We start from the raw sequence: 18242 nt of genomic DNA, 5'->3' as shown, positions 1-18242 counted from the left end.
CAGAATTTTTTCAATTCGGTTTTTCTGAGTGATTTTGAAAAGGGTCTCGCTTCCGTAGGTGACTTCTGTCTGTACTACAGTTTTATAATGTTTAAGTTTTGTTTTAGCAGAAAGGCATTTTTTGTTATATGTTGACAGAGTTAATTTTTTGGATTTAATCATTTTATTTGTCCTGTTTTGCCATGTCACTTTTTCATTTAAATTATAAGTTATTATTTCCCCTAGATATTTAAACTGTTTTACTATTTTAATTTTCTGATTGTTTACTGTAATGTGCTCTATTACCAGAGGATCTATGGCCATTAGTTCAGTTTTTTCGAAAGAGATATGAAGCCCTATCTTTTGTGCTAGGTTTTGAAGGCTCATGATTTGTGTTTTGGTTTCTTGAATATTATTTGCTAAAAGAGCGAGGTCATCTGCAAATCCTAGGCAATTTAGTGTGATGGAGTTTTTCTTAGTACCCATTTTTATTATATATATATATGAATTATATATATATATATATATATATATATATGAATTATAAGTTTAAAGATTATAATAAAATAATTTATATCATAAACAAAGCAGACTTATTTATTTGAATGAACTAGCGAATAATTAAACCTAACTTAGGTACTGAACCAAGGCAGCATAATATTTGACAACTATAAAAAAAATAATAGTGTTAAAAAAGTAGATATATATATATTGAAGTATACAATGTTGCAGCAGTCTTGTAAAAGTTTACTTTTTTCTAATTATAAAAAATAAAAATTAGTGTTTAAAAAAAAAATCAGATAGTATTTGTAATCTCTTTGAGCCTTATTCCTTTGACTGGTGAATGCTAAATACAATCACTTGCATATATCTCATCTTCTATAATATAATGAATGTGATTTTTTTTTTTTTTTGCCTACTCATATGAAATGAAAAGGAAAACATACATTCATTTGCTTTTACAAATGAATGTATTATATAAAAAAAATGATTGATAACTAATTTTTTGTGTTAACAGGTGATGTTTCTCGGTGAAATAGAAGAAATTTTAGATGTTATTGAACCATTACAGTTCATTAAAATTCAGGAACCCCTGTTTAGGCAAATTGCTCGTTGTGTATCAAGTCCACATTTTCAGGTATATGTATTGTATTTTTAATCACTTCTACTGAGTTTTAAATAATTGAGTAATTATGTGTTAATTATATTGTAAATTATAACTCATATTTAAATATAATTACATTGGAATTATAAATAAGTAGTACTTACAAATTCTGTAGCTAATTTTTTCATTATTTAGATTCTTACTTAAAATAACTTTTCTTTTGATCATTTACTTGAAATGTTTCTATGTACAGATGTATTTTTTGCATTCCTTACCATGTATTATCACAAGATAAGAGATTTCTAAGTGAACTTATAAATAAAAGTAAATTATGATGTACTGTACATTTTTGAAAGACCAGTACTACATAATTTAGAGGCAAAATAACAGTGAAAATACCCATAAATTTCATTACTATTATGAAATATTAGCATATTACACTTCCTAATACATTCTAAACTTACTCTATATGTTTTAAAATGTGTGCAATATTTATCTTTTTATTTTTTTTTTTTAAGAAAGAAGTATGTCAGTTTTTAAATTAAGATCAATTGCAGCATGATCTCATCAGTTTTGTAGCTAAATCAGCTGAAAGAACATCATGTCCATTCCATGATTTATTGAGGGTATATGAATAATCTCATTTCATTCTCTATTTTCTTGATGCTAGATTTCGCTCTTACTATGGTGGATGAAAATTTTATCTTCATTGAACACTGTAAAATTAGTATTTTCTGTACAGCTGTTATCCCTTAGACTGATACCCAGAAACCAGGATTTCTCTTAAGAGAGAAAGAGATAGACCTCAGTTTATACGAGCTCAAATAAGAGTCTACTTTAATGGAAATTATAGTTTATTACCAATTTTTTTTCTCTAAAAGATTTGATGTATTTATGTTCAGTAGAGTTTTTTCCTCTTGAAGGAACTTTAATTTAACTATTATGAGTATTAGTACCACTTGAATGTTTTTATATGAATAAAAGCAAAATTATTAAAAAAGAGTAATTACAGATATTTTTATATCTGTGGTATATAATATCATTGCATAATGTAATAATAATAAACTTATAAACACAGCATAAATTTTAAACAAAAACCATTGTATATCAATATTGTGATTATTTTGACAAGTGATTTTATGATTATTTGAATGAAGTTATTTAGATTGTTTATTTAATTTTCTTTTATTCAGTGGACAAATCTGACAAATCCCAGTCACAAAAAATGAAAGACTTACTGATATTTCTTGCTTTATTAACTATAAAAAATGATTTTTGTTATGCAGCATTTATTGTAATTATTTTTCAGTAAATGTTATATCAAAAAGGAATTTTTAAACACTATAAATATAAATTTGGAAAGTTTCCAATATTTATTTTTATTTTTTAATTCATATGAGAAGTAAAGCCATAATGGATTTTTTACCTTTCTTAATAGTGCAATAAAATTCCTTGTTTTTTGTTTGGATTGTTTAGAATGGAACAAGTGTTTATTTATTATGTTTAAAGTAGCAGAGGGGAGAGGTCCCCTTTTACATTTTGAACATTTTCTGGTTTACTATAATTGAATTTGATGTAAGAATTCTTTTACATGATGGCATATTTTACGTTTTCAAATAACATTGAAAATGATTTTCTGTTGTATGTCATTATATGTATGGCAGTTAATGAGTTAATCTTTTTTTTACTGTTTAAAATTTATCCTAATAATAATAACTAATAATAGTTACTGTGTTTTACTATTACCAATTATTGTTTAAGGCAAAAATACATGTTTGAAAGAGGTAAAAAACGAAATAGTGTCTTTGTCAGCATTTATACACATTGAAACCCCTGTTATGCAGACTACTAGCAATCGGTATTTTAGGATTTATTGTATGAGCACACCACATATTTACTGTAGGTATAGATATTCTGTTATCATGTATGTTATTGGCTTTTACTTAGTTGCTAGGGTTTTCAAATTCCTATCATTTACAGTGGAATTGTTATTACCCTACGTTCTGTATTTAATTTATATTCTGTGTAATTATATTAATTATATAACTATTATTGATGTTATGTGTTTATTAATGTGCTGATGTTGATTTTCTGTGCTTATTTATATGTGAAAGTGTATAAATTATACACATTTTTATTTTTATTGTAAATAAAAATCACAATTTTAGAAAAATCATGTTTTTCTCATTTTCATTTTAGGTAGCAGAAAGGGCATTATATCTGTGGAATAATGAGTACATTATGAGTCTAATGGAAGAGAACAATCATGTTATTATGCCGATCATGTTCCCTGCCCTGTACCGAATTAGTAAAGAGCACTGGAACCAAACAATTGTCGCATTAGTCTATAATGTTCTTAAAACTTTCATGGAAATGAATAGCAAATTATTTGATGACCTTACTGCATCTTATAAAGCAGAAAGACAGAAGTAAGATTATATGATTTTATTTATAATTTAAACTTATAAGCAGTTTTTCTCATAATCTGTGAAAATAGTTTTAGATTAACAATCTCCTGGTTGGTTTGCAAAAACTCTTATTCACATATCTGTAATTTATTAATTCAATTAAACTGTTAGAATTCTGTAATAATATAATTTGTTTCATATTTTAGAACCATATTCTACTGTGGTGATTTTTTATTCTATTCTTCCTTCACTTGTTTTTATTAAATAAATAATTATGATTTTGGACATGCTCATGTCTATGAAAATTCCTAATAATATATATAGTTTAAGAAATGCATATAAGTTTGAACTCATCACTGAAATCCTTTGACAATAATGGAACCCAAGACCAATTTACCGAAGGATTCTGCAGCCAGCTTTATATAAAACCTTTTTCTGCAAGCTCTACTGAATAATCCAGATTTAGTGTTCCCTCTTTTAGCGTTATTGGAAATTATAATTACTCTTTATTTATTTAAGCATCAGTTACTCTGGTGAGAACTTGAAAAAAGGTTCATTGTTTATTGATGCTAAAATGAGTCCAGAATTTGATGGTCATTATTGATACAGTTTTAACAGACATTTAGAACAAACTAGTTATTAATTTTGAGTTGTAGTAAACAAACATGTTATTTTGTATTATTATAATAATTGTTTATAATAATCAGCTTATAATTTATAATAATTTATAATTTATCATTTATAATTATAATAATCAGCTTTCATTGCAATAATAATTAATCCATACTGAAGTGGTTCTCAAATTTTTCTGAATCATGGCACTCTTTTTCAATTAAAAATTTTTCCATGGCACCCTACCCTAAGTAAAAGTATGACTACTCGTAAGTAAGAGATAAAAATAAATAAAACTCATGTATCTTAATTTTTTTACTTTATTAACATTAAATTAATAATTATAAATGTTTTGGTTCAATTAATTATGAAACTTTTACAATATTTTGCAGCGCCCCAGTGAAGAGGCCATGGCACACAGTTTGGGAATCATTGCTATACTGTAATTATCATAAGTTCTGCAAAATATTCGTAAACAATGTTCTTTAAAGTAAAGTTTGATGTAATTAAATGAACATATCTTGAAATGTTTTAGTAATAGAAATTTCATTGGCTGGACAGTGTCACTTCAAAGAGATTTTGGAATTGTTATTGACAAATTGTATGGTGTGGTATTGATGAGGAATAACAATATAATTCTTAGCAATGGATGAATACCAATACCGATTGATGAGCAATACAAATTATATTGTTAAGGAAAAATTCAGATTGAAAGCAATTGAACTTAAAAAAATTATTCTTTTTTTTTTTTATTGCAATGAAAAGGAAATTTAAACTGATGTTTACTGTTGAAACTTCAAAAAATAGAATATGCTGAAATTTTCTAAATGGAAGTTTATTACAATTTTTTATCAATATTGATTTACATATATTTGGCTTGAGCAATTTTTTTTTTTAATTTGCACTAGTTAAGTGATTAGAAAAAAATAGACTATATATAAAATGTACTTTTCTCATCAAATTGTTTTATGTTATGCATATCCTTAAGAAAATATACTTTTTACAGTTCTTTATAGTTCAGTGCTCTTGAATATAAATTTTGTTGTATTTAGAACTCATTATGAAGTAGTTTTTCACAACTATTTTTCGTAATTTCTGTTTGTAGGTTGATAGGTGCTGGAAATGTAATATACTGTATAATATTGGTTGTAGGTGACCTGCAACCAAGATGACCTACCTATACTGCTTTGCTTTAGTTAAAGAAAGAAACTGTTTAATAGAATGAAAGGATCATCCTATCATGAAGATAAAATTTGAGTTATTTGAACCTCTCTTTGTTTGCCTGTTAATTCTGTTTAGTTGTTAATAAGCTGGTTTCTTGGACAAGCTTTTCTTTTATCTTTCTAAATTAGGGAAAAAATAATTGAACTGACTAAACTGGAGCTCAACAACCACATAATAAAATGGCTTCATTAAAAAATTATATCATGTATATCAGTGCAATGTAACTGCAGGAAAAACAACTTCACATCAAAAGTTCTTGCCACCCTACACTAATAAACGTCTGATAAAAATTTATTTAGTGCTGGAATGGTAACGATTATAGGTTTTCCTTTTATACAATTTGGCTTTTGTCAATATATTATCCCATTCTCACCTTATATATTCTACTTCTTTCGTACACCAAATCTTCTGGTAAGGTGCCATTGATAGATAAACTTTGAAGCTGCCTACTTCATTTATTCTTAGAGAATGTTCTAAGAGGCTGGGTTCAATCATTATCCCCCATTTTGTAAACAAAGTGGCAAACAAAAATTTGAACACACTATTACCTGAAACAATCATTTGCAAAGGAGAAAATTCGAAATAAAACTTACTGATTGGTGTGTTCTTTAATCTTGAAAGATGTTTTTAAATATGGAGTTTTCCTATGAATATTTTCTTCCTTAGCCTTAAATACGCACGCCATCCTATATTGTGAACAACTACTTCAGTTGAGTATTAGATAAAGAAATTTCTAACAAAAAATGTATTTTTTGTGGATAAAAAAGATTGTTTTTTAATGCCAAAATTGTGTAATCGTTGCAATTCTGGAATTACCACCAATTTTGATCTTAATATTAATAAAACATTATTTTCAGTTACAATTTTCCAGTGTAGCAATCTGATCAGTAACCAACAATAAGCTTCTGATTGCTTCAGTTTCTTATTTTTGAAAGTATGAGGATTATCTGAAAAAAGCCCAATAATAGCTTAAAGATATTCTGTTGAAATAAAAACTACTGTTTATTTATTGAATTTTTGATTATTTTTAATTGGATTGGAATGCTCTTTATGTCACCAGTGTACTGGAACTTTTAGTTCTGTATCCTGGGTGAACTAGTCAAGTGTATTCTTTTTAAACATCTCAGATAAACATCCAGAAAATTGAAGTCAATTGATGATAAACTGATTACAGCCAAAGCAACATGTAATAAATTGGTCCCATTCACTTGGTCACAGTTCAGATTGATTTAATTGTGAGTAGGTCAAGCAAGTGTTGACATGTAATCATGTAATTTTCTTCTTAGCATAAGTTTCTTTTATGGGTTTTTCAATTGGATCCACATTTAAGAGTGGAAATCCCTGCCATGGTAGTGCCATTTCTCTCCATTATTTTGTGTCTTCTTCATCATAATCTTCAAATTCAGGAATTGAATGAAAAGGATAAGTCATTTCACTTATTTTTAATTTATCAGTTTTCGATTTAAATTTTATTACTTGTTTTTCTTCTGTAAAAAGCCACAGTTTATATCAAGTTCCACATATTTATAAATTAAGTGTAAAGTAAAGACTTGTTCATTGAAACATCAATAATAATTTCACCTTCTACAAAAATTTCATGAAAGAAGCATGATACAAATCATGGTTAAGTATTTAAAAATCCCAGCTATACTGATCATGTGGATTTTTGACAGATTGATTTAATAATTCCTTTCTGCATTTTTTATTATTACAAGGAACAATAGAATCCCTAGTGATTTAAACTAAGTTACTTACCAATTAATGATGTTATGTCTGTATGAAGCTAACAATTTGTTGTGATTTTGTAACATGAATAAGTTTTTATTATTTATAATACTAAAATATTTACCCTTTTCAGAGAAAAAAAACGTGAGAAAGAAAGAGATGAATTGTGGAAGAGACTCTCAGAACTGGAAATATCTAACAAACAAGTGCAAGTGAAAAAAGAAATTCAAAAAAAGTGATACTTGTAAAATATGACCGTGAAAGTTAGACAAACGTTATAATCTATTTGCTGTCATGTTATAATAATATATTGGCTATGGAGCTACTTGATTACACCTTCGTCGTATGGGTTGTGGAAGTGGCCCCTTAGCCATTAACTGGTTGCTGCACAAATTGTTGGCATTTTCACTGACCAAGCAGTAAATAATAATTAAAAAAAAGTATTTTACATACATACCCGAAGGATTTTGTCATGAAATTGTTAGTGTATTAGTATTAAAAAATGTTAAAAAATTAAATAAAAAATAATCGAAGCTAATAATTTTGTGATCTTATGATTGATTATAAAATGCTATATAAAATTGGTGTTAATTTTATTTATGAATATGAATAAACCTGTATTCTAGGTTAGTGATATATAAATATTTATATAGAAGCAGTACGAGACTGATAAGGCTCTTTTATGTTGTTTGACAGACCGTCCGACTGTGGTAGTCGATAACCGATTGTTTTTTCTCTGTTATATGCCATAATTTATTAATCATAAGACAAGAAAATGTCAGAAAATACTGACTGAAAGAAGTTTGGTGTGATTCCCAAAGAATTATTAAACAATATAATTATATAAATAAATTAATATAAATATATATATATAAATATAAAACAATGTATATTTTTGTTTTGAAGAAAAAGAAATGTGTATTACTGCTCTTAATATTCCAGTGTGTACAAAGAAAACCTCTATCCTTTCTGATAATCGCCTGTTACAATTGAAAAAGGACTGATGTAATACTAACGTGTAACTTTTAAACTATCAGTATAATATGTATGGTTATAAGAAGTAATATATATAACTGTGTTATATAAGTAATATAAAACTGTGTTAACCCATTTGCTGCTAGAATTTGGAGGTGCTTATTATTTACAGTGCGATCGTGCTGTTTGTATGTATTATATTATTTTTTTCTTTTGTACATCTAGTTATAGTTCGACAGCAATATGATTCCAAACAGCCTTATACCTAAACCTTATTATTAATGGGTTTTTTTTTATTTTTGTGTTAATAGATATTTTTAAAATAAATTTCCCGCATATTTAATTTACTCTGTTATTATATTTATGCATAATTTATTTTACCAAATATTTTATTTTTATTTCTATTGTAATTATTATTTTAAGAATCAAGCATTATTATGGAGTATAATGTATGATCAAAAAAGGATTATATATATATATAAATATATATATATTTATATATATATAAAATTATGTATAAATATTGTTTAAATTGTTTCATTAATTATAACTATTATTTTTATTATTATAAGATTTATAGTAATTAATTTATTTATTATATTGAGTATCAGATACTCTTTATTAATAATTAATTTACATTGAACATTGTAAATATTTATTATTAATTAATTATATTTAAATTTAAGATTATTTTATTATTAATAAAAGAAATGTGTTATAAGTTATTGAAGTGTATGGATTAATGTATTGAAAAAATTAAAGGGTCAATAATTTTAATATTACTTTTTTTTAATGATTATTAATTAAATTTTTATGTTGTGATAGATGATGTTAGAAGAATATTTTAGTATAATAATTTACAGGTTATATTTATTTAACTTTAGACTGATAAATGATGTGTTATCAGAGACTTATCGTTAAATTTGTTACAAGAAATTTAACGATTACGGAATATTATTTAATTTGCAATATAACGGAGGCATGATATATTATTATTAATACTATTATTAAGTGGTTAAAACAACCTTTGTTTTCATTTGTGTATAAGTTTGTTATTTATTGTTATTTTTTAGATGTGTTTACCCAGTATCCTATTTCTTTTTTTTCTTCTAGCAGTGGATAAATAATTTACTTTTTGAAAATTTCTTGTGTTGTATTAAATAATTTGATTTTTTTTTAACTTAAAAATACATCTATATATATTTATATTATTTGGCTTTTACGTTTAAGTAAATTTTAAGTACAAAACGATTTTAATTATTGACGAAGTAATATAACAGTAAGATAACAAATTTTCTTTTGTTAAAATTTAATCTTTTCGCTATTTATTATTGATGGTTGTTGAGATTTGTATTTTTTTGTGAATTTTTTCGTTAGGAATTTAAGAAGAACTAAATGTTTTTAAAATATTACTTTTGTTTAGTTTCTTTTTATGGCAAAGTGAAAATTGTTAAAAGTGATATAGTTAAATATATTTGTTGGTTAAAAAAGTACTTGGTTGTAATTTCTTGAAAATTTTGTACCTGATACAAAAATATGATGTTATTATGAATGATTCCCAAAATAACATTGAATTTAAGAGCTTTGGTAAATGAAAAATTAGTATTTATAAAAATTATTAGTTTATATGTTCTTAAATTCCTTAAAATTTGTTCTGTTACTGTTTGTTTTTGTAAGTTTTAAAGTAGTTATATTTTTATTTTAACATATTAAATTGTTACAAGATATGAATATATATAATTAAAAATTATGTGAGAACCATTTATGATGTGTTGTTGTATGTGTATAATTTAATCAAACTAATTTCCTTAGGCCCTTGGATAAGATTAAAGAAGTTCAGTTTTTGTAGTTTAAGATGTTTTCTTTTGAGTAATTGTCTCAATGATAACTACTAAGTAAATTTCATCGGAACCTACTCTGTACATTTAACAGAACTATTTTCTTGCAAGTAATTTCCTCAACTGACTTGCTTATTGGAGAGTGGCTCCTTTAAAAAACGACATTGTCAGTCAGTTAACACTCATTCTTTACTTTTGTTCAGAATCAAAAATATATTACAATTGATTAGTAGTCGTATCTTCTTAATTATAAAATGTAGTAAATGCTACTTCTTTAGTTATAAATGGTTGTATACTGCTTTTTTAAAAATACTTTAGGTGTATGAGCAATGTACTACATTTATTTAATTCTTCAGCTACTTATTAATGAAAAAGCATATTTGTTTTTTCTTGTCTTTTTTGTTTTGCTCTGAAATACAATGTATTAACCAATAATTTTGAAAACTGTTATATTTTACACATTTCTTTTTCATGCATTTTATATATATACATATTAAAAAAACATCAAAACTACAATAAAAGAAATTATTGCATTGATAATGGACATTTGCTCATTATTATTTTTTTCATGTTATGAGAAATGTTCTCATATATATATATATATATATATATATATATATTATGTTATAATGCATGTTTTTTTTATTATTTTACTCTTATGAGTCTCCGATCAAGCAGTGTTTACCTTGCTGTAAAACTACTGATAAATGCATAAGAATGGCCACTGCTATATAGTTTTTAGTTAATAGTGCATAAAAAACTGTTAAAAGTAGAAATCTGCTACTGTGCATATCTGTAGATTACCTGGTACTGCAGCAATATAAACAGTATATGTCATAATTGTATTATGCCATTATTAAGCAGTTGTGTTGCTTATTTTAAAATCATAACATTTAATTTAAATGTTATATATATTTTGAAAAATGTGTAAATGTTCAGTAAATTCTGAAATAAGTTTTTCTATAATTTAAAATATATGATAGTCATATTCATGAATTGTTCGCTAGTGTAACTGGCTGTTTTCATAATTTACTCATATCAGCAGCCACGTTGTATTGCAGTATTACCTCACATGATGAAACAATTTTTTTAGAGATACAGTAATGCACGCAGCTATAACTGTGATATTGTGGTGGGGTTAATAACCTGCATTAGGGTAGTAAAACTGTATTAATTCAAAATATTGTTTTACCTTTATTCAATTATTTATGTAAATTAATAAACATATTCCTTATCAGTCTAAATAAATATTAATTTGTATATATTATGTATTAGATAACACATAATTATAATATTTAGAAAATTATGCATGACTATATTATTTATTGTAAATAATTTTTACAAATCTAAGTATTTGATGTCAAAAGAATTGCAGTAAACCTTTTTAGAGCCAAACTCAGATTATCCCGTTTAATTATGCTATTCAGTATATAAATGACTGATAAAATTTTCTACAAGAAACACAAGTAAGAATATGTCTGAAATATTATAACTGAGAGTAGACATGTATTAGACTGAAATTAGTGATTTTACATTTCTACACCTTGGGAAGAAGTTGTGACTTGCTACAAATGAGATATTTGTAATAACAAGTTCAGTATAAATTGATGGAATTAAGATAAGAGTTTTATATAAAGCAAAAATTGGTACAATATTAAGAGACAAAAAATTATAAGGAACATACAAACCTTTCATTTCTAAATTGAGGATGTTCAAAAAATAAAGGCAACTTTGTGAAGTCTTTTCCTCTTCAATGAAGTCCCTGTTTGCTAGCAATATGTTACTCCCAACATTTCTTCCATTTTTGGAATATTTACTGGAACATTCAGCTGTTATATTTTCCTCAAATCTCATTTATGTTTGAAAACATCTTTCAACGTTACCTTCAATTTGAGAACAAGAAAACATCTGCTGGAGAGTACCGGGTAAAGCACAAATGTTAGCCCATGGTTTGGCAGATAATGGCTGAAAAGAAGTGATGCAGTGTCGTGTTACAACATCCAATGTTCATTTTCCCATAGTTCAGGCTTCTTTTTACATATATCATTCTTCAAATGTTATGAAACTTCCTTGTAGAAGTTGTTTACTTCATAATAAAGTAAAATTCATAATAAACTAAGTAGTCTTTGCAGTCAAAATCACAATCACCTTCATCTTTAACTGATTTTTTTTTTGTGGCAGATCTTATATGCTGATGTCCACTTTCTCAGCAATCTGGCAGATAAGTGGCAATTTTCACCAAGTGCATTAATGTTATAATTTGTTAATGTGGAAGGTTATCAGTTTGGGTTCTTCATCAATTGATGTTCTGCTGCTCCTTTCAAAACGATTGAACAATTCATAGCATTACAATTTGTCCATACAGTCTTCCCCAAGTGCTTGCTGAAGCACTCTAAATGTTTTACAGAGTTTGAAGCAAAACTTAACACAAACACATTCACTTTGTTAAAAATTTGACACACAGTTAGTACACATGTTTACTTCAATATTGTTGTTCAAAAACTAACAGCAGTAGCGTGTTTCCAAAATTTCCACTTATTGGAACTTGTTGACATTTTGTTACAAAAATTGTGGTTTTTTTTTTAAAAACATAAATATAATGTATGATAAATTTCTAGACATGACAAATATCTATAGGAAAGAGGAGTTTTAACACATTGGCTGCCACATTGCACAAAGAAAAGTTTTTATTTATTTATTTATTTAGATTATTTTATATTTTTAATCATTTTCCAGATTATTATTAAAACAAAGTATTATGTAGTTATTCTTTAGTTGAAATCAAGTACAAAATTCAAATATTAAAAAATGAGTTGACTGGTAATCTCGGTCTATTCTATAATGTTTCATTAGCTCTTTGATGTGAGTATATTACATACTGTAGTTTGAGTTTAATGAGTATACTAGTTAACTTTCAGTTTAGACGATGATCAATTGGGAGATTGCAAAAATTTTAAATAAGTGATAACAGTAGTGCAGTTACAAGGAAATTACTCTGTATGTATGTGCTTAAATTAAATTAGGTAAGGACAAATTTTTGACATCATCTAATAAATAACCCTTATAATAATTTCTAGGATTGCATTGAAAGCTACAGTACCACAACATTAAACATTTTGAGGTGACCTGTTAGTTCATATTGATATAATTTTTATGATGCATGGGATACCATTCAATTTAGCAGATTTTTAGAGTTTTTATTATTTACATGTTTACATGAAAAACCATGCATATTATAAGTATATATTAATAAAATATTCCGTATGGTTCAAATAGTGCAGATCTTAGTCTGTGAAAACTCTGTTGTAATAAGCTCTTAAAACAAATTTATTTAAAGATTATGAAAATTGTGTTACTATAATGTCACTTGTTTGCACATTGTAGAAACTAGGCTGTAAAGAGATGCCGTTATTATGCACTTATCACAATTCTCCATTGTCTTATAAAAAGAAGAGGGTAATAACAGTTGTGAAAAGATATAATGAATAATGTTCAAATGTGAACATTTTAGTGAAAAATCTACATTGATACACCTAGCTTGTATATGTAATATTGACTTCAGGAGAGTCATGGTTGCATCTCATGACAACCAATGTATTATTTATTGGGTTATGTTAAAACAGTGTTAATATTTCACACAGAAAACAAACATTAAAATTTTTAAATTGTTGGAACTATTTAAATAAAATTCAGTTTTAAATACATTTGTTAAAATTGCTAACAGATGCAAAAATAAAGGTATTATACATAAAAATAAATAGTTGAACTTTGGTGAAGTCAGTTATGAAAAAGGAATGGAGCTTTTTTTTTTTTAATAAGACGAAATGGAGTCATATCTGTAGGGTACAACAGTGGGAAATATATACATAGGCAATACAGAGTGTTACATGTTTATGTTCATTTTTGAAACAATTCTTTTAGACCACTTTTACTATTTTTTTTTTTAGAAAGTATAGTAAAAATTCTGAATGCATTAATATGAACTTCAAACAATTTTTCAAAATGGCAGTTGATATGAAATGATCATAACTGCTAAGTTGTGCGTTTTCTCTCCCCAATAATTTAGTGGGAATTGACTGCAGGTAATTAAAAGCAATAATTTAATTTTATTCACATCAAAAAAACCAGTTTTGGGAATTGGGCTTTTAATTTTGCAAATCGTTGTTAACACTCTCATGCATAAGTAGTAACTTTTACATTTTGTATAGATCGAACCATCCCTTTTTTTATGAGCTAGAAAACTTTGTATCTTATGTGATTATTATTAACTACAGGAGTGTTTGATTAAAAATGGATAATGATATGCAACTAGTTATAAATAGTGACTGATATGGAAAAAATTGTCAAAAAAAAGTTTGGTTTTTCCTTTTTCTCTGAACTGAATTAGTCTAATTATATATATGCCTTTCCCCTATGCTTTTCATCTTTTGATCCCACTATCCTAATCATTGTACTATTCACATTTTAACTTGAAAACATGTTTTCAATGAATCTGAGGATAACATTATTTTGATAAATAAATACTTGCATTATAATACTTGCTAAATAAATAATTTATTCAGATCATATTATTATAATATGCATTATGTTAATCATATCAAAAATCCTAGTTTTTGCTGTAACAGATAATAAAAATTCACTAATATAACAGTACTAGAAAGAATCAAAGAAACTTGGGTAAAACACAATATTAAAGGAATTATTAAATGGAATATTAAATGATTTGAAATGAAATCGTGCTTCCTTGCTGCAGTTCAATTGAAATTGGCAAATTTAGGTATATGTATTTTGAATGTAAATTATTTATTCAGTTAGTGTGCAACATTCATAATTTTTAGATTCTATTTTCTTGTTTTAATTAATTTTCCTGTTAGTAGTCTTAAGAAATTTTTGTCACAAATTATGCATAAACATTTTCTCAGTAAATTTTTACTGAACGTAGACTTGCATTTTTATTGGATGGTAAATTCCACCTGGTGTTAGATCTTGGTAATACCATGGTGTTGCTATCACATATGGTTAAATACTTTGTTAATTAGGGTTTAATATCTTTTCTTGAGCAAATAAATTTTAAACATGATTTTATATACCATTGCCTTTATAAGTTATAACTTAGTGTATTCTTTAGGTTTCTGTACTTTTCAAGGTTCTACTTTATATAATTTTAATTATTATTCTTATGCCCAGTTACATATTTAATATTATTCAATATTTCTGTATATTAACACATAAAAGCACTTTATTAAATTATATTTTTGATTGGCACTCCGTTCAACAACAATAAAAAAATCTCTCGCTGTCAATTTCCATTCACACTAAAGACTTTTTACCACAGCTTCATAAGGTCTTATTGAGAATTTTTTATTTAATTATATTTTACCTTAAAAATTTCATCATATTCTTTTTTTCATGTATGTTGCTGTAATTATTTTTGTTTATATATCGCATCTCTTCCATGATAAAACATCTTCTTTTGCTTTTTCTATTAGTTTTATTCATTAAATATTGAAGTATTAGCATCATAAAAAACAGTTTTGGGAATTGGGCTGTTAATTCTGCAAATGGGGTTAATCTTTTCATTCATAAGAAATAACTTTTCCACTTTGTGTACATTGAACAATCAGTTTTTTTATGACCAAGAAATTTTTGTATCTGATGTGATTATTATTAACTGTAGCACAGTGCAGTTTCATCATATTTTGTATTCTTATTTTAAGTTATTTATAATTATTCTTTATTTTCCAGATATTAGATTACATTGTGGCTGTGTTTCTACTCAATTGCGTTATGTATTTAATCTAGTATAAGGCTTCATATATTTTTTATGTTTCAATCTTCTATTGAAGAATTTGGCACATTAATCAATAATGCTATAGTTTGCATTATGTTTTAATAATAGTTTGTGTTTGATTGCTTAAGATAATCATGACAAATAGACAAAAAATCCTGCTTTTTATTTCCAGATTCCTTAACAGATGATTCTTTCTAAGTGTGACTCTAATTTATTGATTTCTTATTGTAAGTTATCAACATGGAATCTTACGTGAACTCCTGACATTCTATGCTGTATCTAAATAGGCACTATATTCTCAAATTTTATGATTTTTTCTTCTTGATTATCTCCTCGTAGGACCCATCTGGAGAATGTTTTAGCTCTCAAATATTTCACCCAAAGAAGAATGCTGTTTAAATCATAGCAACCAGAAGTCGATTAATTGATATACTCAACTACTGAAAGATCTACTATGTAATTAACATACAGGTTACTGTCAACTATAATGTTGCTTTTAAAATGCACACCTATTTTCTATCCATTTTTTAAAGCTGACAACAAAGTACAGTATACAGAGGATAAATTTAGTAAAATAATCCTTTTTGATAAACTCTGCACCTGGAAAGATTACCAAAATAATGGTGTATTTGTGTATCTTCTATGTATTTTAACTTCCTTCTGTAGATATTACATTCAATGTTTTTTTAAATAGTTTTTCTTTTCTGTTATTAATTACATATTTTTGAGTTTTATGAGCTACTTCCTTCGTATGTTTCGGTTTTGGACAAGATTGTAGACTGAATGCTTACGGCATTTAGCAGGAGTCATATGGGTTTTAAAATTGTAGATCCTTGACAATTCTGATATTATAAGAATCTAGAATTAATCTTTATCTGTAATTCTCTTATTCTGAAAACCCAATTATTTAATTTTAGTTTAATAAAAAGGTAACAGTGTTTTTTCCTTTCTAAATCTGTTTAGGAAAATTTTCATTTGGTTAATATCTTTCAAACATAATTATGACAAATTCATTTTTTTTTTAACTAATTTTAAAAGAAAATTTGTTATATTTAAGCATGGTTGAAGGTTTCTTTATAAATACTGCTTGTTTTCATGATGTTGAGCTATTTTCATATATAAACAAATATTGCCATGATGTTATTATTTCTTATATATATATATATATATATATATATAATTTTATTTTTTTTTTTAGTGATTTGTTTGTTTGGTTTAATTTATAAAATTAGGATAATATTGCATGTAAAAATAAGATGAATAACATAACAGATTATTTTATAAAGTAATTATTAAACATTTATTATTCATCAGATAGGCTAAAAAAAAAAGCTTTTATGAGGATGTTTTTTCTTTTTGGTCAACGTATAAAATATTACTACTTATTGATTTATGATAATTCTGCTATATAGAAATGTTTTATACTGTATAGGATCAGTGTTTTTAATTTTTTTTTTTTTTTTTTTTTTTTAGTTTTTGCCTGTTACATTGTTATTTAAAGCTAATTGTTCAAATCTAAAATTGAACATCAAAAAACATAATATGAATTACATTTGAACATTGCAATGTGAATTTGTTTATGTGTTCTGCATTACTTCAAAGAGGACCAACAGTTGTGCAATTGATAAAATATGCATGCCAAATTTTTAATTTCTAAGTTGAGTGATTAGACCAAAATTTTTGTTATTAGCGATGTAGACATAGGAGTGGCAAACATGTTTTAATTGAAAATGAATAATATCGTAAACTGGACAAGACTACTGTTGAACTTACATTTTGCTGTAAACTTGTGTAATCTTGAATAAAAATACTTATTTATAATAATAATAATTTTATTATTATATATTGTATGGTGTTATTTTAAGTGTTATTTACATTTTTCTAATTATTGTATTTTCAAAAAATATTGCTTTCTGAATGGTATGGTGGGTTATTTGAAATTTGATAACCAAATATTACACCCATTTAATGTTTGAATCAGTTTTTAGTCTGCTATTTGTAATTTAACATTTTCATTTTTAACATGCTGCACAATATGCATTTATATATTAAGTTAAAGCTACAAAAGATATTTTATGTATGCCGTCTATTTTTTCCATTCTAGTCGGATGACTAGTCTCTTATTCTGTAGACTGCAGTACATTGAAAATTAAGATTCAGTTTCAGTTTGTTTTAAAATTAAGAATTGATTGTTTTTTGTTTTTTTTTACTAAAAGGAACCTAACATTTTTCAGTACATTTTCACTCTGACAAATTATCACTTCTGAAACCCTTATCCAATTTAGTGTTTATTAAAGTTTTATTTTATTAATGTGTAATGCTCACATAACGTAAAAGAAATAAAACAGGGATAAAATTGCAATGGACCCATTATGGATACAAGGTAAAGATGTACTTTTATTTACAATATTTATTGATTTAAAAAATTAATATAACCATTATTGGAAATAGTTTATTTTAGAGTTAATAGAATACTGAATACATCAGAAAAATTAAGTGTGTGGTCACGCTATTGCAGAAATAATATTCTACTTGGAAAATTTAAAAATATGTGCAATAATAGGCTGTGTAGGAATGAAGAGACC

General features: G+C 25.9%; 1 protein-coding gene across 3 annotated transcripts in view; it reads left to right on the top strand.

Annotated features, from left to right (window-relative positions):
- The window catches only part of wdb (serine/threonine-protein phosphatase regulatory subunit widerborst), a 272723-nt gene extending 262932 nt beyond the window's left edge, over window positions 1-9791 (top strand). For all 3 annotated transcript variants that reach the window (XM_075366410.1, XM_075366411.1, XM_075366412.1), the window contains exons 8-10: window positions 998-1117; window positions 3284-3513; window positions 7187-9791. In XM_075366410.1, coding sequence (XP_075222525.1) covers window positions 998-1117; window positions 3284-3513; window positions 7187-7292 — 456 coding nt within the window. In that variant the 3' untranslated portion in view covers window positions 7293-9791. The remainder of the gene's footprint in view (window positions 1-997; window positions 1118-3283; window positions 3514-7186) is intronic.
- The last annotated feature ends 8451 nt before the right edge of the window (window positions 9792-18242 follow it).

The sequence above is a fragment of the Lycorma delicatula genome, chromosome 5, assembly GCF_047948215.1.
Source record: "Lycorma delicatula isolate Av1 chromosome 5, ASM4794821v1, whole genome shotgun sequence".
NCBI classification, from domain to species: domain Eukaryota; kingdom Metazoa; phylum Arthropoda; class Insecta; order Hemiptera; family Fulgoridae; genus Lycorma; species Lycorma delicatula.
Note: the sequence above shows the minus strand (reverse complement) of the source record. Positions and strands in the feature narration are given on the sequence as shown.